The sequence below is a fragment of the Diceros bicornis genome, chromosome 18 (assembly GCF_020826845.1).
Source record: "Diceros bicornis minor isolate mBicDic1 chromosome 18, mDicBic1.mat.cur, whole genome shotgun sequence".
Classification (NCBI taxonomy): domain Eukaryota; kingdom Metazoa; phylum Chordata; class Mammalia; order Perissodactyla; family Rhinocerotidae; genus Diceros; species Diceros bicornis.
This window is the reverse complement of record NC_080757.1, coordinates 25,619,331-25,641,676: the sequence shown is the minus strand read 5'-3', so window position 1 is coordinate 25,641,676 and position 22,346 is coordinate 25,619,331. Positions and strand designations below refer to the sequence as shown.

The 22,346-nt window shown below is 38.5% G+C and overlaps 1 protein-coding gene across 2 annotated transcripts in view; it reads left to right on the top strand.

Moving 5' to 3' along the window:
* The window catches only part of AATF (apoptosis antagonizing transcription factor), a 98,353-nt gene that overhangs the window by 44,817 nt on the left and 31,190 nt on the right, over window positions 1-22,346 (top strand). For both annotated transcript variants that reach the window (XM_058560457.1, XM_058560456.1), the window contains exons 9-10: window positions 19,590-19,657; window positions 21,479-21,559. In XM_058560457.1, coding sequence (XP_058416440.1) covers window positions 19,590-19,657; window positions 21,479-21,559 — 149 coding nt within the window. The remainder of the gene's footprint in view (window positions 1-19,589; window positions 19,658-21,478; window positions 21,560-22,346) is intronic.

The window sequence follows — 22,346 nt, the reverse complement described above, 5'->3', positions numbered from 1 at the left end:
ATGACTGTATTTATTGAGTAACTGCTGTTCTGCGCTGTGCTAATGCAGTAGACACTATCCACATGTAACTATTTAAATTTTAATTTTAATTGATTAAAAATAAAGTTAAAAATTCAGTTTCTCAGTCATACTAGCCACATTTCAAATACTAAGTAGCCACATGTGCCAGTGGCTACTGTATTGGACGGTGGAAATATAGAACATTTCTGTCATCACAGAAAGTTCTGTTGGAGCTCTGTTAGGGGCTAGAACAAAGCAAAGTTCTACCCTCATGAGCATTCATTCTAGCTGAGAGGTAGGATGAAGTGGGGAAGTATATTGTGACCCTGCAATAGAAAATGATAAAACTGGGTATGGGTGAAGGACATACTAGGGTAGGGATGGAATGGTTACTATTTTTATATGGCACATTCGGGGATAAGGTGATATTTGAGCAGAGACTTGAAGGAAGAGAACAACAGAGCCATGCAGGTATCTGGGGGAAGAGTGTTGGGGACAAAGGGAATGGCAAGTACAAAGTCTCTGAGGCACAGCAGAGGCTAGTCTGTTCTAGGAAAATCAAGGAGGCCAGTGTCACGGAGGTGGAGTAGGCAAGAAAGAGTATGATAGGAGAGAGGCAGAGAGGTCATAGGAGGCCAGGTCCTGGAGGACCTTGTAGGCCACTGTAAGACTGGCATTTACTATGACTGAGATGGGAAACTACTAGAGGGTTTTGAACAGAGGAGTAACATGATTGGACTCACATTTTAAAAGAATCACTTTGATGGCTTCATTAGAATAAACTATAGGGAAGCAAGGTGGCAAACAGGAAACCAGTTAGGAGACTCTAGTGATAATCCAGGCAAGAGATGGTGGTAGCTGAGACTAGGGTTGTTTGGAGGGAGTGCTGAGAAGTGGTTGGATTGTGAATCTTGAAAGTTGAACTGACAGGATTTGCTGATGGATTGCATGTGGGGTATGGAAAGAGAGGAGTCCAAGACGACTTGAAGGTTTTTAGTCTGAGCATTTGGAAGGATGAGTTGCTATTTACTGAGATGGGGAAAAAGAGTGAGGGAAGCTGGTTTGGAGGAGAAATCTGGAACTTGATTTTGTTTACATTAAGCTTTTTTTTTGCCCCATGGACCTGTGTTGGCTTTAATTATTTTGATTCCAAATCGGTTATAGTAAGTTTAAGATACCTTTAGAACGTTCATATGGAGTTGTTGAAGAAGTAGTTGTATATAATTTTGGAGTTCGTGGGAAGGTCTGGGCTGAAGGTATGACTCTGAGAGCCATCAGCACGTGGATTGTCTTCAATACTGTCAGACTGGATGAGATCACGTAGGGAATGAGGGTAGAGAGAAAAAGAGAAGAGATTGAAAGTCCTAGGACATTCAAACATTTAGAGGTTGGGGAGATGAGGAGGAATTAGCAGAGATGATTGAAAAGGAGCAACCAGTGAGGTAAGAGAGAGTAAAGGAAGATTGATTTCCCAGGTCCCGTGTAAAAGTCTTTCAAGAAGGAGGAATCCAGTATCATCCTGATACCAAAACCAGGCAGAAACATCACAAGGAAAGAAAATTACAGACCAATATCTCTTATGACTATTGATGCAAAAGTCAACAAACTACAAGCAAACTCAATCCAGCAACATGTAAAAAAAATTATACACTATGACCAGTGGTAAGATTTAGCCCAGGAACACGAGGTTGGTTTTAACAACAAAAATCAGTTAATGTAACACACTATATTGATAGAATAAGGAAAAAAACCACATGATCATCTCAGTAGAAGCAGAAAAAACATTTGATACCCTTTCATGATAAAAACACTCAGGATAAAGAACATTTATGCAAACCCACAAGTAACATCCTAGTCAATGGTGAGAGACTGAATGCTTTCCCTTAAGATTAGGAACAAGGTGGGCCGGCCCCGTGGCTTAGCAGTTAAGTGCGTGCGCTCCGCTGCTGGCGGCCCGGGTTCAGATCCCGGGCGCGCACCCATGCACCGCTTCTCCGGCCATGCTGAGGCCGTGTCCCACATACAGCAACTAGAAGGATGTGCAACTATGACGTACAACTATCTACTGGGGCTTTGGGGAAAAATAAATAAATAAATAAAAATTATTAAAAAAAAAAAAAAAGATTAGGAACAAGGCCAGGATGTCTGCTCTTGCCATTAACATTCAACATTGTACTGGAGAGTCTAGAAAGGGCAGGTAGACAAGATAAAGAAAATAAAAGGCATCCAAATTGGGAAGGAAGAAGTAAAACTATCTCTTATTTGCAGATGGCATGATCCTGTGTATAGAAAATCCCAAAGAAGCCACCGAAAATATTAGATCTAGATTACTAGATCTAATAAACTAATTCAGCAGACTTGCAGGATACAAGATGAATACACAAAAATCAGTTGTGTTTCTATACACCAACAGTGAGCAATCTGAGAAGGAAATTAAGAAAACTATTCCATTTACAGTAGCATCCAAAAGAATAAAATACCTGAGAATAAATTTAAACAAGAAGGTGAGAGACTTGTATGCTGAAAACTATAAACATTGCTGGAAGAAATTTAAAAAGACCCAAATAAATGGAAAGCCATCCCATGTTCATAGATTAGAAGACTTAATATTGTTAAGATGACAGTACTCCCCAAATTGATCTACAAATTCAGCACAATCTCTATCAGAATCCTGGCTGCCTTTTTATAGAAATTGACAAGCTGATCCCAAAATTCATGTGGAAATGCAAGGGACCCAGAATAGCCAAGACAATCTTGAAAAAGAACAAAGTAGGAGGACTCATACTTCCTAATTTCAAAACTTAGTACAAAACTACACTAATCAAGATATTGTACTATTGGTATAAGGTTAGGCAAATAGATCAATGGAATACAGTTGAGAGTCCAGAAATAAACCCTAACATTTATAGTCAATTGATTTTCGACAGGGGGGCCAAGACAATTCAATGGGAAGAGAACAGTCTTTTCAACAAATAGTGCTACGACAGCTGGATGTCCAAATGCAAAAGAGTGAAGTTAGAGCCCTCCCTTACGCCTACACAAAAATTAACTCAAAATAGATCATATACCTAAATATAAGAGCTAAAACTATACAACTTTTAGAAGAAAACATAGGAGTAAATTTTCATGACCTTTGGTTAGGAAATAGTTTCTTAGATATGACAACAAAAGTACAAGTGACAAAAGAAAAAACACATAAATTGGACTTTATTGAAATAAAAAACTTTTGTGCTGCAAAAGGTACCATCAGGGCCGGCCCCGTGGCTTAGCGGTTAAGTGTGCGCACTCCACTGCTGGCGGCCCGGGTTCAGATCCCGGGCACGCACCGACGTACCGCTTCTCCAGCCATGCTGAGGCCGCGTCCCACATACAGCAACTAGAAGGATGTGTAACTACGACATACAACTATCTACTGGGGCTTTGGGGAAAAACAAATAAATAAATAAAATTAGAAATGCTCAACTGCCTTAAAAAAAAAAAAAGGTACCATCAGGAAAGTGAAAAGACCCACAAAATGGGAGAAAATATTTGCAATCATGTATCTGATAAGGGACTGGTACCTAGAGTATATAAAGACAACTCAATACAACTTAGTAATAAAAGACAAATAACCCAATAAAAAAAAGGCAACGCATCTAAATAAACGTTTCCCCAAAGAAGATATTTAAATGACCAGTAAGCACAGGAAAAGATGTTCATTTCAACATCATTAGTCTTTAGGGAAACGCAAATCTAAATCACAGTGAGATACCACTTTATACCACTAGGATGGTTATAATCAAAAAGACAGATGATAACAAGTGTTGGGGAGGATATGGAGAATTCATAACCCTCATACATTGCTGCTAGGGGTCTAAATTGGTGCAGCCTCTGTGGAAAACAGTTTGGCAGTTCCTCAGAATATCAAACACAGAGTTACCATATGACCTAGCAATGCTACTCTTAGGTGTATAGCCAAGATAAATGAAAGCATATGTCCACACAAAAACTTGTACATGGATATTCACAGCATTATTCATAATATCCACAAAGGAAGCAACCCTAATGTCCCTCAACTGATAAATGGATAAACAAGATGTGGTATATCCGTATAATAGAATATTATTCAGCTGTAAAGAGGAATGAAGTACTGATAACTTGCTACAACATGGATAAACCTTGAAAACATGCCAAGTGAAAGAAGCTGTTCACAAAAGACCGCATATTATGTGATTCCTTTGATATGAAATGTCCAGAATAGGCACAGGTATAGAGACAGAAAGTAGATTGGTTGCCTGGGGCTAGGGGTGTTGGAGGTGAAATGGGGAGTAACAGCTGATGAGTAATGGGTTTCTTTTGGGGGATGATGAAAATATTCTAATATTGATTGTGGTGATGGTTGCACAGCTCTGTGAATATACAAAACCAGAGTAGTACCATTTAAATTGGTGAATTGAATGGTATGTGAATTATATCTGAATAAAGTTTTTTTTTTTTAAAGAAGAGAGTGATCTACTAGTTAAATGTTACAGATGGATCAAGTAAGATAAGGACTGAGAGTTGACCATTTGTTTTAGCAACATGGAAGTCACTGGTGACCTTGACAAAAACTGTTTTGGTAGAGTGGTGGAGTGGATTCAAGAGAGAATGGAAGGGGGCCAGCCCCATGGCGTAGCAGTTAAGTGCGCTGGCTCCGCTGCTGGCGGCCCGGGTTCGGATCCCGGGCATGCACTAACGCACTGCTTGTCAGGCCATGCTATGGCGGCATCCCACATAAAGTGGAGGAAGATGGGCACAGATGTTAGCCCAGAGCCAATCTTCCTCAGCAAAAAGAGGATGATTGGCAGATGTTAGCTCAGGACTGATCGTCCTCACAAAAAAAAAAGAGAGAGAATGGAAGGAGAAAAATTAGAGACAGTAGAGTATAGACAGTTCTCGAAGAGGTTTGCTGTAAAGAGAGTAGAGAAACGGGGCAGGAGCTGGAAGAAGTGGAGGATCGGAAGAGAGTTTTTTGTTTTAAGATAGGAGATGTACTATGTATCCTGGTGGAAATGATACAGGAGAGAGGGGAAAATGGATATTTCAGGGAGGAGGAGAGAATTGCTGGTGAGTGTACAAGTAGAGAGGGGTTGGTCTGATGGACAGTTCACCCATAGATATTGGAGGGAAGGCAGAGTGTATGGGTACAGTTGCAGGTAGATGTGGGTAGGGGCTTGTGGAAATTCTCATGTGAGTGCTTTTATTTTATGAAATAAGCTGAGAGTGAGAAAATGTGGCAGGGGCTGGAGGTTTGAGAAAAGAGAAGGTGTGGCAGAGTCACCTAAGAGAGTGTCGGGGGGTGAGTGGATGAGGAAGCTGTAGTGGAATTGTCAGGTAGAACTAAAGACTCACATAAGGTTAGTGGTAATGAGTTTGAAGTGAGTGAGACCAGTTCACTCTATCTTGTCTTTTTATCTAGTCAGTTCAGCCGCATGGATGCAGGTACTGAGATTTGATACAGTTTGGGGTTTTCCCAAGGAAGTACAGGTACATAATCCCTTATCTGCAATTCTGAAATTAACAAAGTTCTGAGAACTCATAGTTTTGTTTTGTTTTTTGCTGAGGAAGATTCGCCTTGAGCTAACATTTGTTGCCAATCCTCCTCTTTTTGCTTGAGGAAGATTTGCCCTGAGCCAGCATCTGTGCCAGTCTTCCTCTATTTTGTATGTGGGTTGCCACCACAGCATGGCAGCCGACGTGTGGTCTAGGTCCGTGCCTGGGAACTGAACCCAGGCTGCAGAAGCAGAGCATGCTGAACTTAACCACTAGGCCATGGGGCCGGCCCCTGAAAACTCATAGTTTTTTGTTTGTTTGTTTTGGTAAGTTTGGCAAACCACTATAGTGGCAACATTTGATCTGAATGGTCATGAAGCTATGTAAACCTATAAGGCTTTATTTATCCCACTTAGTGGGAATATTCATGTATTTTGTTGCAGAAATATCAATGTGTTTGACTTTGGGGTGCTGCCCCCTGACTCTGCTAGGGCATTTATGGTATATATACTGTATTGCCTTCCTAAAATCCTAAAAATTCTGAATACCAAGATACATCAATCCCCAAGTGATTGTGGATCTTTATGACACAGGGACAGCATGCAGGGGAGTTGAGGATGTCTACCAGGAGTGATTATCCTGATGAACTGTGGAATCGCATCCACCTGAGTAAGGAGGGAAGTGAGCATGTGAGGAGAGGAGGAAAGGTGCTGAAAAGGTGGCAGGATCAATGGAGTATTGATCCCGGTGGGGCTGAAGAATTACTGGAGTCTGAATGCTAGAGGGACAATGCTGGAAAGACAGGTTGAGGTTTATTTCAGCTGGGCATTTAATCCTTAGGGGACACAATTACAGAATTCAAGTTAGTGCTACCCTTCCGGTTTCTTTCTTGTGAATCCTTTTTAGTAAAATCTTCTCTAGTTCTGAATGACTTCCTCTTTATTCTTTCAATACAAATGATATGTTGTTTGGTGCCATTAAAAGAAACATTGCCAAAGAATGCCCAGAAATAGTCAGTGACTGAGCTGGTGTCTCAAAGGATATATAACCTCTCTCCCTACCTTTATTATAGATAGGAAAAAAAAAAGAAGATACACACCAAGATATCTGTCTGGTGACCAAAGGGCAGAATACTGGAAATGGGGACTGTTGGAAATTCTAAACAATAGCACTGTCTGTATATTGTTACCTTTGATATGGGTTAGGAAGAATGTCTTAATTCAGTCACTTAGTCCTTGTAAAATTCTTTTTATTTGATGGAAAAAGAAAGGAAAAGCAATATGGGAAAAAGAAGTTCTTTAGCATTCGAATTGCCTAATTCTTACTCTGTCTTCACACATCAAGGCCTAATACTGATAGATTTACTTACACTTCTAGTTAATCATTAGACATTGGGAGACACTATATATCATGCCTAATGGAATATATGGGGTCTGATGAGAAAGTTTTCTGTTTTGACTAATAAATTTTAACCCAAATGGCCAAACCTAGTGAAATACTATGGCCTTTGAAATATTTTAGAACTTGTGCTGAGAAACCAGTGTTTTTTTATTCAGTGAGTGAATTTATCATCCCTTCCAAATCACAGGCCTTAGCTCTAGCTCTGGAGTGGAGGCAAGGTACAATGCTGAATCAGAAAGTGGAAAAACTAATCAAATCCTTAAAGACCAAAGGCAGTGAAGCAGAGTTTAGGCTGACTTTTTCATTGGTAGCCTCTAGCTATACATTTTCTTATTTTAGTAACCAAAGGTGGGTTATTTATAACTTCAGTATTAAGATGCGCTTGGATTTTATTCACATATCCTGATTTCCCTCCTTTCTTCCCTCTATTGTTATTGTCAGTATTGTACCTGCCATTGCAGAAGTTGGATGCTTTTCATCTTTGATCACAAGATCTAGAAGACTGCTTGCTACTTAACTCTTTCATTTTAGAAATATTATTGAATAATCACTGTGTGCAAGGCAGTGTGCAGAGTTCTGTGGGAGGTGAGAATTTGAGTCAGACTATACCCTGTCCCCAAGAAACTTACAGCCAAGCAAAGGAGATGACATAAACATAAACAACTAGAATGCTTGGTGAGAGGGTATTAAAGAATTCAGAACAGGGAGAAATTAATAACAGTTTGGGGCAATTAGAAAAGGCTGCAGGGAGGTGGAGATGGCCTTTGCTCTAGGCTTTCGATGAAGGATAGATAGGATTTTAGATAGGATGAGACTAGGGGAGGGCTTCCAGCTAGGGGAGATTGTGAGATCAGAGGATGGTCGGGGTAGTTGCAGGTCATGCAAAGGGAATAGCAGTTAGTTGTTCAAATAGAATAAATGGTAAAGGAAAGGATCACTTTTGCTCCAATTTATTGTGATCTAGTTTGGAAAAGTCCTGCAAATAATAGCATACTTTTCAAGTATTGACTTACCATTTTTGTGAATTTTCTATGCTTTTTACATTTTCTTCCTTCCATTCTGCTTTTCCTTCATTCCATATCTTATTTGTTATCTACTGTTGAAAATCAGTAGAAAGAAAAATTGAATTATTGCACTTATTCATTGTTAGCAGCTGTGGGGATTTAGCTATGGAAGGTGTTGAATTTTTTGTCCCAAATGGGGTTTTGGGATTATCTATGAGTATTATTATCTAATGTTGACAATATTTCTATTTATTGAATACTTACATTTTGCCAAGTGCTTTACTTTTATCATTTTTTTTTTCCTGAGGAAGATTCGCCCTGAACTAACATCTGTGCCAGTCTTCCTCTATTTTTTTTGGTATGTGGGTCGCTGCCACAACATGGCCGCCAGGAACTGACCCCGGGCAGCCGAAGCAGAGTGTGCTGAACTTAACCCCTAGGCCATGGGGCTGGCCCCTACTTTTATCATCTTTTAAAATCCCAAATCAACTTTATGAGGTATAATTATTACCACTTTATAGATGAGGAGATTGAATCAGAGAGGTTGAATAACTTGTCCCAAATTACGTAGCTAGTAAGGGGCATTGCTGGAATTCAAAACTCAGATATGTCAGACTCCGAAGTCATGGTGTTATACTGACTCGTTGGCAGATATTTACAGTTATACCGAAGCATGCAGCACACGCATTCATGTAATTGAAGCTCATATCTAGAAGCATTAGATCTTAGAAAATGGGAGATGGAAACCTGCGACTGGGATTGGACAAACCTATTTCATAGATAAAAGATATTTAAATAGAAATCACTATATTGAAATTAATTCAGATCTTTATTACAAAGATGTCAGGACACTTTTCTTGCAGTAAAAGGACCAACTCAAAGATACTACAGAAAGGGTCAGGGTATGCAGGGTTAGAGGAAGCACAGAAGATCTCTTCTCTCTCTTTTCCTGAGAAGAACCAACTTTTTTCCTTTGGGAAATGAGACCCAAGAGAAAGGATAGATATACATCATTTTAACGGTAAAAGAACGAGAAGTGTTGTAAGATCTTTTCATTCATTTGGATTAAATAATTTTTTGTTTTTGTTTTTTTAATTCAGGTACTCGAGATGGTAAAAAAAAAAGGGGGTGGGTTCATCCACTTAAAACAAACCACCCAGTTCTCTAGGCCCTCTGTAAGATGTGTGAGAAGGAGAATATTGTTTAGGGAGGAGGAATTGCTGATAATGGTAATGACAAAAACAAGTAGGTTCCTCAATTGCTTACGTAGATAGTGGTAGCCTAGATTAGAGTCAGGGTATTATATAGTATGATTCCTTCTGTTTAAAAACAATGAAGAGGAGTGCGTGTATGATAAAATAAACAAAAATTTGGTATTTACTCCCAGAAACAATTTTTTTCCCTCTGTGAATATATTTATTGAGCTCCTTCACTGGGCCAGTGCAAGGGATAGAATGGTGAGCACAGTCAGATACACTCTCTGCTCTCTGTGAAACATACAGTCAGCTAGTGGAGGAAATAGACATTAATCAAGTAATCCACTAATAAAATGTAAATTAAGCACAACAAAGACATAGTGTGTATGTGTGTGGAGGGGTGCAGCTAAGAAAGGTTTCCCTGAGAAAGAGATAATTAAGCTGAGATTTAACAAATGAGTAGAGAAGGAGGTGGGATGTTAGCAGGTAAATGGTTAGGGAAGCATGTTCCAGGCAGTGCATGTGCAAAAAAGGGCTCCCTGATGGGAGTGAGCCTGGGAGCATTTCAGGTACAGAAAGAACGCTGGTGGGACTGGCGCACGGAGGTAGAAGGTTAGGCTGGAGAGGGAGATAAGGGGCCAGACTGTATTGGGCCTTTAGGCTGCAATAAGAATTTTATCCTCTGGCATATTTGCATTTTGAAAATATTACTCTGACTATAATGAGGAGGGCAAAGTGGAGGAGGGGAAGAGTAACTGTAAGGAAATCATTATACTAACTCACATGAGACCAGGTGTGTTTTATTCTTCATTGTTTTCCCAGTGTACTCAATGTTTATGGAATGAATGAAGATGATAATAGCCTATGCTAGGGTATAAGCAGTGTAGATAGGAAAAAATGGACAGATTCATGAATTAGTGGATCACATATATAAGACTTGGAGATAGATTAGATATTGCATGTAGGGAAAAAGGAATTCCAGGGATAACTCTTAGGTTATTGAAGCCTTGAGAATAGAATGAAACTCTTGGGGAAAGCATATGGAGTGAGAAGAAAAGAACACTTGAAACTGAGTCTTGAGGAATGTTAGCATTTAATGTTTAGGTAGAGGAGCTGGCAGAATATGGAGTAAAACCAGGAAGGTGCCTCAAAGATGCCAAGAAAAGAATGTTTTAGGAAGGTGAGAAGGTCCAGTGTCACTTGCTGCTTCAAGATATATAGTAGGATGAGTCATGACAGACATCCAGTAGACGTGGAGGTCTTGAGACCTTTGCATGAGTTATTTCAGTAGAATAATGGAGGCAGAAATATTAGGTGGTATAGAGTTAGTTGAGGAGTAAGTGGGCCGGGTGGGAAGGAAACAGAGAAAAAATAGTTACCTATGGGGAATGGGTCATTTTATGGCAATTTTATACTATCAGCATGTACAGTAATTCCTTCCCAGCTATTTGAAATTATAATATATGTGGATTTATTTTTTGTATACTTTAAATATAGTATATAAAAATTGCAAGTGACTCCTTTGGGGAATAATTTAAAAGACTGGAGAGCTGAGAACAAAATAGATGGTAAAGCAAGAGGCAGAGCAGAAATAGATATATTTTCACTAAGAATTCTTGTGGGAGCTAGAGAGGAAGCTGAAGGAAGAGTAAACCTAAGCCTGTGTGTCTGCTTTTTGTCTCAATGAGAGAGGGACTGAAACATCTGTAAGAGGAGTTGACTGCACTTGTTTCACATGCTTTCTATGTGTTGGGGTGGGAGTTTGAAAAATCCTGACTCGGCTAGGCTAAGTAAGTTAACTCTCTAAATAGAGAGTTGCCCCAAGCTTTTTTCCATCTCAAGCATCTGTGGCTATGAATCATGGAAGCCTGAGAAGTAGGAATCAACAACTGTGGGTCACAAATTCAGAAAGCCAAGGAATACATGGCCATAAAACCAAATGCTTTAAAAATTACTTGGCTTTTTGACAAGGGTACCAAAACAATTCAGTGGCGAAAGGAATAGTCTTTCTGCAAATCGTGTAATTGGATATCCACAGGCAAAAGAATGAAGTTGGACCCCTATCTCACACCATACACAAAAGTTAACTCAAAATGGATCATAGATCTAAATATAAGAGCTAAAACTATAAAACTCTTATAAGAAAACATTGGAGTAAATCTTCATGACCTTGGGTTAGGCAGTGGTTTCTTAGATACAACACCAAAAGCACAAATGACAAAAGAAAAAAGTGGACTACATCGAAATTAAAAACTTTTCTACTGCAAATAATACTATCAAGAAAGTGAAAAGACAACCCACAGAATGGGAGTTAATAAGGGACTGGCATGTAGAATATATAAAGAACTCTTCCAAATCAGTAATAAAAAGACAACCTAATTAAAGAATGGGCAAAGCATCTGAATAGACGTTTCTCCAAAGAAGATATACAAATGGCCAGTAAGCACAGGAAGATGCTCAACCTCATGAGCCGTCAGGGAAGTGCAAATCAAAACCACAAGGTACTACTTTATACCCACTAAGATGGCTATAATTAAAAAGTCAGATGATAACAAGTGCTGAAAAGAATGTAGAAAAATTGGACCTCTCAAACACTGCTGGTGGACATGTACAGCGGTGCAGCTACCTTTGGAAAACAGTCTGGCAGTTCCTCAGGATGTTAAATGTAGCGTTGCTACATGACCTGGTAATTCTACTCCCAGGTATATACCCAAGAGAAATGAAAGCATGTGTCCATACAAAAACTTGTAGTGAATGTCCACAGCAGCATTATTCATAATATTCACAAAGTAGAAACAACTCAGATGTCCCTGAACGGATGAATGGATAAACAAAATATAGTATTTCTGTACGATGGAATATTATTCAGCCATAAAAAGGAATAAAGTAATGGCACATGCTATAACAGATAATCTTGAAAACATGTTGAGTGGAAGAAGCTAGTCATAAAAGACCATATATTGTGTGATCCCATTTATGTAAAAAGTCCAGAAGGAGCATATCATAAAGACAGACCTGTGGTTGCTTAGGGCTGTGGGGGATGTGGCTGGCGTGTGCTGGGGATGACAGCTAATAGGTATGGGGTTTCTTTTAGGTGAGATGAAAACGCTCTAAAATTAAATGTGGTGATGATTGCACAACTCTGTGAATTAACTAAAATACACTGAATTATATACATTTTGAATGGGTGAATTGTATGGTAAGTGAATTACACTGTCAGTAAAGCTGCTAACAGTTACTTGGCATTATCCGCAACAAATCAAAATAAATGTCATTGGTATTATTTTCTAGTGTGTTGCTGTGTTTTATTTTAGGAAACAGAAAAATATTCCTAAGGGCTTTAATCAGTAGATCCTTGATCCGCCTGCCCTTTTTTTCCCTATAGGGATTGTAAAATTTCTCAGTGTGAATTTGCAGACTGGGAAGATTTTTCAGAAACATCTGTACTCTGTCCTTGGGACATTGCCAAATAAATACTGATGTTCTTGGGTTCTCTATTACCTAAGAAATGTTAAAGTACTATGGTGCTGAGAACTTCTGGAGGGTAAAAACTGCTAATATTTTTAGTTTTTTTTCTAATTACTTGCATATTTGGATGTTTATATGTTTATACTACTGTTGATTTGTCAATTTTAGTCATTTATCAAATCATCTTTTCACTTCCCATTATGGTAGTGAGGCCCTAGCGCTCCTATACCCCCTACCCCCACACTTCAGTTCTCTATTCTCCTGATGTACTTACTGTCACAGTTTTGTGAAAACAAGTCAGCGTTTACAATATTATGACTAAATAAATATTGTTCACAAGTAATGTACTATGCTTACATTTCCTTACAAATTTGTTTTTTGCTTGAGCTAATGCCTGTTTTTAAAAGATTTGCAAAAACCCACCAACTGGGAGAAAGTATTTGCAAATCATATATCCAGTAAGGGGTTAATATTCAAAGTATATAAAGAACTCATACTCAGCAACAAAAAACAAACAACCTGATCAAAAAATTGACAGAGGCATAAAAAAAGACAAAATTGTCCCATTTGCAACAACATGGATGGACCTGGAGGGTATTATGTTAAGTGAAATAAGCCAGAAAGAGAAAGACAGGCAGTGCATGATTTCACTCATATGTGGAAGATAAACCAACACATGGACAGATAGAACTGTTTGGTGGTTACCAGGGGCTAGAGGGGTGGGGGGTCAGCACAAGGGGTGGAGGGATGCACTTATATGGTGACTGATAAACAATAATGTACAACAAAAATTTCACAATAAAAAAAAAATTGGCATGGGCCGGCCCCGTGACTTAGCGGTTAAGTGCGCGCGCTCCACTGCTGGCAGCCCAGGTTCGCATCCCAGGCACGCACCTATGCACCGCTTCTCCGGCCATGCTGAGGCCACATCCCACATACAGCAACTAGAAGGATGTGCAGCTATGACATGCAGCTATTTCCTGGGGCTTTGAGGGGAAAAAAATAAATAAATAAAATTATTAAAAAAAAAAATTGGCAGAGGATATGAACAAACATTTTTCCAAAGAAGATCTACAGATGGCCAACAGGCACATGAAAAGATGTTCAACATCACTAATTATCAGGGAAACGCAAATCAAAACTACAATGAGATATCACCTCACATCCATCAGAATAGCTGTTATTAAAAAGACAAGAAATAACAAGTGTTGGAGAGAATGTGGAGAAAAGGGAACCCTCATCCACTGCTGGTGGGAGTGCAAACTGGTGCAGCCACTATGGAAAACAGTATGGAGATTTCTCAAAAAATTAAAAATAGAAATACCATATGATCCAGCTATTCCACTTCTGGGTATTCATCCAAAGAACAGGAAAATGCTAATTTGAAAAGATATATGCACTCCTGTGTTCATCGCAGCCTTATTCACAATAGCCAAGACTTGGAAGCAACCTAAGTGCCCGTCAACAAATGAATGGATAAAGATGTGGTATAGATATATAAGATGTGGTATAGATATATACAATGGGATACTACTTAGCCATAAAAAAGATGAAATCTTGCCATTTGCAACAACATGGATGGACCTTGAGGGTATTATACTAAGGGAAATATGTCAGAGAGAGAAAGACAGTTACCGTATGATTTCACTCATATGTGGAAGATAAATAGATGTGGAGAACAGATTGGTGGTTACCAGAGGGTAAGGGGTAAAGGGGCACATTTGTACGGTGACTAGACTAGATGGAAACTAGACTTTCGGTGGTGAACATGATGCAGTCTGTACAGAAGTTTAAATATAATGATGTACACCTGAAATTTATAAAGTTACAAACCAGTGTGACCTCAATAAAAAAATTAAGATTTGCTTAGTTTTCTGTGTATCTTTTGCTAATGTTTCCCCACATACACCAAATGCCTTGAATATATAAAATTAACCTATCATTTTCCTCCTCCCTCTGCCTTTTTACCCAGGGACCTCGCTCCTGGAGCTCCCTGGACTCAGTTCTTTTCTGGAACGCCTGCTGTCTGGGCCTCTGCCGTCAGTCTTGGGACTTGCCTTTGCTTCTTTCCTGAGTTAGACCTGTTTTCTGACATCTCATGTCTTTCTCTTTCTTGCGATATGCTCTCGTTTTACTGAAGCACATCTTCCTGTGAAAGAGTGTGTGGAAAGTAAATTGTGGAGTCCTTGCATGTGTGAAAATGTCTTTATGTAAGTCTCATACTTGGTTAATACTTCGGCTGTGTATAGAATTTGAGGTTGAAAATCATTTTCCTCAGAATTTTGAAGGCATTACCCTGCTATCCTCTGGTATCTGCTATTGCTGTTGAGATGTCTAATCCCATTTACATTTTCATTCCTTAATACGTAGGGTGACTATATAATTTACTGTCAAAACTAGGACCCTTGAGGTGCTAGCCTGAAAGAATACTAGGACAGCGGGGGTAAACCAGGACTCTGGGGTAAACTGGGATATGCGGTCACCCTCTTTATATGTGACCTATTTTTTCTCTAACCATTTAGGATCTTCTCTTTACTTCTAGTGTTCCACATTTCATGATGATGTGTCTTGAAAGGTCTTTTTTCATTCGTTGTGCTAGATCTTTGTAGGCTCATTCCTGTCCTTCCAATTTGGGAACATTTTTGTTATTATTTCTTTGATCAAGTTCTCCCAGCCTTTGTTAGTCAAATGTTTGACATTCTGGATTGTCCTCTAAATTTTTTCATTCTCTCACAAATAAGCAAAGATTTGCCATCTTTTTGCCTTTTTGTTTTATATCTGAAAGATTTTCGTATATTTATCTTCTGGTTCTTCTATTGAAATTTAAATTTTTTTCTGTTTTGTGTTTAATTTCTTGTTTTACTCTTTTCTCATAACATCCTGTTCTTATGGAAGTATATCGTCTTTCACTTCTCTAAGGGTGTCCATTCTAAGTTCTTTTCTTTTCTTTCTCTGCATTGCTTTCTTGAGTCCTCTTTTTTCTGTTTGTTTTGGTCTGTGACTGAGGCTTTCCTCAGATGCTGGTGATCCTTAACTGTCTCTTCATATTTAAGAGTACGGCATTCAAAAGTAGCTCTGAAACCTGAGCAGAGCTTTTTGGCTCCTTTAACTGTAATTATGCTGTGAACTAACCTCTTGGTTGGGAATACTCTGAAATGTCAGAACTTGGAAATCTTATTTTTTCGAGAGAGGGAGGATTGACCATGCTGTTTCCCCAGAAAAGACTCCTCTGCTCTCCTGCCTAGGAAATTTTGTATCTGGGTGCTAGCGTTCTGTATGCAGTAGTCCCCTGTTACCGGCGGTTTCGTTTTCCATGGTTTCAGTTACCTGCAGTCATCCACAGCCCAGAAGCAGATGATCCTCCTTCTGAGGTATCATCAGAAGATCAGTAGTAGCCTAACACTACGTGACAATGCCTATGTCATTCACCTCACTTCATCTCATCCCATAGACATTTTATCATCTCACATCATCACAAGAAAAGAAGAATGAGTACAGCACAATAAGATACTTAGGGAGAGGGAGACCACATTCACATAACTTTTATTATAGTATATTGTTATAATTGTTCTATTTTGTTATTAGTTATTGTTGTTAATCTCTTCCTGTACCTAGTTTATAAATTAAACTCTGTCCTAGGTATGTATGTATAGGAAAAAACATAGTATACATAGGGTTCAGTACTATCTGCAGTTTCAGGCATCCACTGGGGGTCCTGGAATGTATCCCCCGTGGATAAGGAGGGACTACTGGATAGGGTGGTGGAGAAGGCAGAAGGCCCCAGAGATGAGCATAGCGCCTTTCCCTTGTACCCCATCCAGCCTCTGCCTCATATCCCTCAGTCTGGAGCGTCTGTGGCTCAATTGTTCCAGAGAATAAAACTTGTTCTGCTGTGAGAGGAGGTGGTAGAGGGGGTTAGTCACTTGGCTGTGGGGTAATGGAGAAGGCCCAGTGGTTCTGCTCCCTCCCCCTTCTCCGCTTGTTGTGGTAACTGCCACTCTGAGAGCTCGTCCTCACAGGGTTTTGTGGGTCTAATTAGCTCCACCCTCACCTTATTCCCCCTGGGCGCTTGGGTGATAACTTCCTTTTACTCCTCCGTCTCCTGTCTTTGAAAAATTTATGAAAATCTGCTCTCATTAGCTCTCCCTTTCTCCTCTTTCTTGTGGGTTAATACATTTATTTTATTCCTCTACTGTCTTATAGAGGGGTTGAGAAAGGAGAAGAGATAAACTAATGTGTTCAAGCTGCCATTTTTAACTTATTCTGGCACGCATTTTTCTAGACAATGTATTATAAATGCTGATTAGATGCTGAATAGAGCTATCAGTGCTATTCCTCACATATGTTGTTATGGGTTAAATAGGTTTTTGTGGGCTGACCTGGAAACCTAACTACATCTATCTATGATTTTCCCCTAGAACTAGAGAAACAATCAAGCCTTTCTGAATTAACTCTCTCCCTGGAGGAATTATAACAGACTGGAACAAAAATATTTCATACATCTCTCCATTTTCCGAGTCCCATAGAAAATTAAACGTATTGTGTCATCATTGTCGAAATAAAAAACTCTAATAACTAACAGAAACCTGAATTTTAATGGAAAAGTTTGTTCGTAAAGTTAAGCTATAAAAATTGAACTGAGAAGAGAAATTAAATTCTTGAGCAGTATCCCTAAAGCTTCATTTTTCAGCAAATTTTTTGAAAGTTTTCCTAATTAAATTTGACCCCAGTGATAGTGATAGCTGTAGGAAATAGCGGTCACCATGGGACTAGTTTGTTTATTTGTATTTTCTTGCTACTTTTTTATTCTTATCTTGTACACAACAGGATCTTCTGAAACATTGGACTGAATAAACTAGACTTGGCCAGATAGACTAATAAAACCATTGTCCTAATCATGAGTGACTAAGAATAGCTGTGCAAGGCACTTGGGCAGTGGAAATGCAACCCAGAATATGTCAAGTACACAGAGCACTTGCAAGTCAGTGCCACATCAACTTGGTGTTTGAATGCAGAGGCCACTGCAAGTGGAAGAGATGGGCTGCCGGTGTGCGGCTCCGGCTTCCAGCCTTTGGGAAGGGCGTATGGGGCTTTCTTCAGAGGATCACCCTCTTGTGCTGGGGCAGCCTTCCATGAGCACTTGCTCCCCGTGGCCATGACGGTCCCAGTCTCCAGGGATCAGAGACGATTGGGAAAACAGGAACAGTTGTTGTAAAAAATCTCTTATGGGGCTGGAACAATGTAAGGGCACCGAGATGCAGCCATTCCATTATTTTCCTTCCTTTTTATTATTTTCTTTCTCTTCTTTTTCTTTGTTTTTTTTTTTTTTTTTTTCTTTTCTTATTAACCTCTCCCACTTCTCCCTCCCAACCTTGCTTTTGACAGAACATTGACTAGGAACCAGAAGCCCATTTTTGCTTAGCCTTAAGGGCAGGTGTTCACAGAGTAGCAGTGTTACACAGGTTTACTGTGTCGTATGTCTGTGTAACACTGGATTTGGATCTTGTATTTAGCTGCCAGAAGTGACTGTGATGAAGTAGGAGAGATAAACTGATAGATTGGCTGCCAGAAAGATGTTGGGAATCAATCAGATAAACAGGGTAGAGAAATAGCTTGCTGTTTTCTAGTGATAATAAACCAGTGGCCTCTGGTCCCCACATTTTTAAACGTAATTGCTGTAGTAATGTCCAAAATAAGCAAATGAAAAAACATCACAGGAGATTTCTTAATTGTAACTGAGATATCCTTTTCCATTTTGCAATAAAGATTCATCTTATATGGAAATGAATATTTTTATACATTTGTTTTACTTCTTCTAGTGCCTACTTACATAAACAAATGAAAATTAGAGAGTGATCTACTTTCATAGGAATTTATTCCCTCTTCTCTATCCTCCCACAGACTTCAGCTGTTTAACGTGGTGAGATAATTATATTGCTATCATGCCTTACCCACAAAATAATTACTTATTTTTGTGAAGAAACAAGTTTAGAGTCAAACCTGTGTTATTGACAGATGATTAGCAGGAACTAGTTTTAGTGTCTTCCCTTAGATTTCTCTCAGAAGATTTTTGGAATTTTAATCTCTGCTGCCATTTCCCTGCATATACCACTTGTACAGGAGAGATGACATCTAGTTTTATTATTGTAATTTAAAATTCTCCTCCTTTAATGTTTAACTTTTAAATCCATTGCTTCTGTTCACCTGGGACTTTAAGATCCAATGCAAATTTTTAAGTCTCTGTGAAAGATATAGATTTAGACTTCGATTGCGTGCAGTGGACTACCCAGGATTAAGAGGAGAGCAGGAGAGTAATTTAGAGTTCTCATGGAGTTAATTATATAGGATGAGAGACTGGTCCTCTGTGTTGTGTTTGCAGTACGCACATACAACTTTCTTTAAGTTCCGTCTCAAAATTGTTGTGGCTGTGAATGTGTTGGTGTCATATATGGTTAAAGCACTTAATAGTAAGCATGGTAGAGTACCAGCTATGGAAAGCAAGAGGATGAAGTCCACACTTTTAATTATATATAATAAAGGCTTTTGCCTGGGGAAGACCTTGCTGACTGCTAGAGGTTATAGGTCAGAAGTTAACCATGTACCATTATCCTGTTGGTGAGAAGCTGATGCATTTTTCTTTTTGCCACACAGCCCTTCCCACCTGACCTTTTAAAGATTCTCCATTGATATCGATGAGGTGGACAAAACTAATCATAAAAACAATGAAGGGAATGTTGCACACTCATTGATCCATTTGAAATGAACTGCAGTACAATAAGTCTTCCAAATGGACTTCTGTGCTCAGCTATTGCCATAGCCACCTTTTTAAAGATATATAAATATGAAAGGGTTAATGGGAATTCAGTCATGCTCTTGCCACCGGCTTGTCCCTTATTGATTGTAGTTTTAGAGCTGTCACTATGCCATTCAGATTTTCTACTGTGCCCTTTTAAAGTCGGTTGGTGCTGGGAGATGATAAATAAATCAGTGGCTTTCCTTTTTCCTCTAGCTCCTTCGAGAACTCATAGAACGGAAGACCAGCTCCTTGGATCCCAATGATCAGGTGGCCATGGGAAGGTAATTTAGATATGGCTTTCTGTTCATGCAAGCAGCCTATGTAATAGTTTCTCCCTTTGAGTCTCGTTAATTCTGTCTCCAAGGCAGAGATTGGCTCTATAATTATAACAGTTAAGCAAGATAATAAAAACTAGAAAGACAAAGTGATGGAAATCCTTATTGTTTACCCTACATTGCCTTAAGTGCAGTTTGAATAAGAGATTATAAAACACCTGTATGTGTTTGTTTTAGAAAGTCCTTCTTATGCCCTTTGCTCTCTGGTTTCGGTTGTGATTGTATCTGTATCAATCTCTGACCAGTGGATAAAAAGCAACCATCCAAATGTGTGCTCTCAGCTGTCAGAATGTGGCACTGTGCACAACAAGTTCCTTGCTCACAGTCGAATCTGCTTTGTTAGAGTCTGCCCTAATTTAGACCTCCACTCCTTCAGTAAAAGCTTCAGCACAATTAGAAATGGAACATGGCAGCATTACCCAGATGTGAGGGTAGAATGTAAAGTAGTGAAGGAAGGCTCTTGTGTGTATGCTTCATCCTGTGGTTGGAAAATAAAAAGGGCATTTAGCGTGCTACCTAATGAATAGTGTACATTTAAATAGCCATGAGCCATAATTTGCAAAAGCATGAAAGGAAACAAAAGCTGCACGCGCCAGAATGGGATTCTGGGCAGAGCAGCATTTTGAGAATGCAGTGAAAAATTTGTGTTGATGAAATAATTTTGAGTAAAACATTATTTGAATTTTAGGATAGGATGTTGTTGATATTTTGTATGTCTCTGGAATGCTATAGAGAGCTGTTCACTATAAATTTAATGTGATAGAGCAAATTGCATTTAAGTGGTGATTATATTGTACATTTATCTGACTTTACAATAAAATAGATTATGGTAATTAAGATTATATTAAGATTACAGTAATTGGATTTCCCTAGATTTTTCTTTTCTGATGTTGAGTTTTCGTTGTATAAATCAGGTAAGATGACTAGCTGCTGCTGTTTCCTCTTCTTTTTTCACATTTGTTCATATGAGCAATTTATGATGATTTTCTTAGCCCAGTATCCTTTATTTGAAAAATTAATTCCATTTAACCTAAAATGACTGCAGAATATATGAATCTTGTTTGGATCCTGATTCAAACAAACCAACTGTAAAATTAGGACAATGCAGGAAATGTGAAAACTGACTGAATATTTGATAGTAAAGAATTATTGTAAACTTTTTTTTAGATGTGGCAGTGGTATTGAGATTATATTGGGGGGAAAGAGCCCTTACCTTTTAGCAACACATTCTGAAATATAGACGAAATGAAAATTAAATAAATAAAATGACTGTAAAACTAGTATCAGTAGTGGATAATTATTAAAACTTAGCAAAACTTGGAAAGCACAAGAAAAAGCAGATATTAACAAAGGGAAAATTAGATTTGAAGGATTCACTTGTTCAAACCATGCAGCAGTTGCAATATTAGTAAAAGAACATGCTGCATAGCTAAAACATTAAAAGCAAACCCAAGCAGCTATACTCAATTTGATGGGTTTTCCGGCAGACTGGTAGATTTAGTGCTTGTCACAGCAACTCCAAATCTAAGGAGCATTGTTAACCAAATTTGCTGTAGAATTTCCCAGCTGCCATTTGTTTTTTTTTACCATTGCACAAATCCTCTTCAATTGATTAGTCGCTTTGGCCCCAGACTACTATCTTGAGGAACTTGATATAGGTTGATGATTTCTTTCTGCAAGGTTGTTAGTGAGAAAAATTCCAATTTGTCAATACGTATAACTATTTCTGTTAGTGATGATGCATAACATTGCTTGTGAATTTCCCAGGCAATGGCTTGCAATCCAGAAGTTACGAAGCAAAATCCACAAGAAAGTAGATAGGAAAGCCAGCAAAGGAAGGAAACTTCGGTGAGTTACTTTTTAGAAAAAATGTTAACATGATATGTTACATCTCTTCTCTTACATTTTGGCTATTATGTCATTTTTCTGTTTCTTCTGATGATTCTATTTTTAAGGGTCAGAAAAATAACTAAAACAATATTTGAGGCTTTTTTGAGACTCAGTTTTTCTTACTCTAAAATGGAAATAGAGTTTCAGTTACTTTTTCTTCTCCTGTTGTGAATGGATAGGTTAAATAATATTTGCATTTCCCTGAAAGAGAAATAATAAGAAAATAAGATGAGAGTTGAAATTGTCTTAGTTTTAAAAAGTGATTTTTGTAAAACAATATAAAAATTTTATTTTGGAGTCTTATTTATAATAGGATTATGTTGGTCTGTTTTCATAATGCCATACATATACACAGTATGCTGAAAAGATATAAATGAGGGATTACAGAGAAGGTTAACAATGTGCTTAAATGAGACAAGAAATACAATTTTTGTGAGAAAAAAGAGAAATTTTTGATTGTAGGAAACCCCTCAACCCTGTGAGCTCTTTAAGGAGTCTTACAGGTATGCAGACGAAAAAGGAGCAAGAGTAGGAAGCGACATTGTGATGCTTTTAGACTTAGATTCCTTGTGACTATATATATATTACATGGTGTCAAAGCCTCAGTGTCAAAGAAACTACTTGAAATTCAGGTGCATGTTAAAAAAAATCTTACTCATTGTGTTAGGACGGTTTTAGGCAGATAGCTAATCCCACATCCTTATTAGAGCCTGCCTGTCATTAAATTCCCTTTAGACAAATGTGG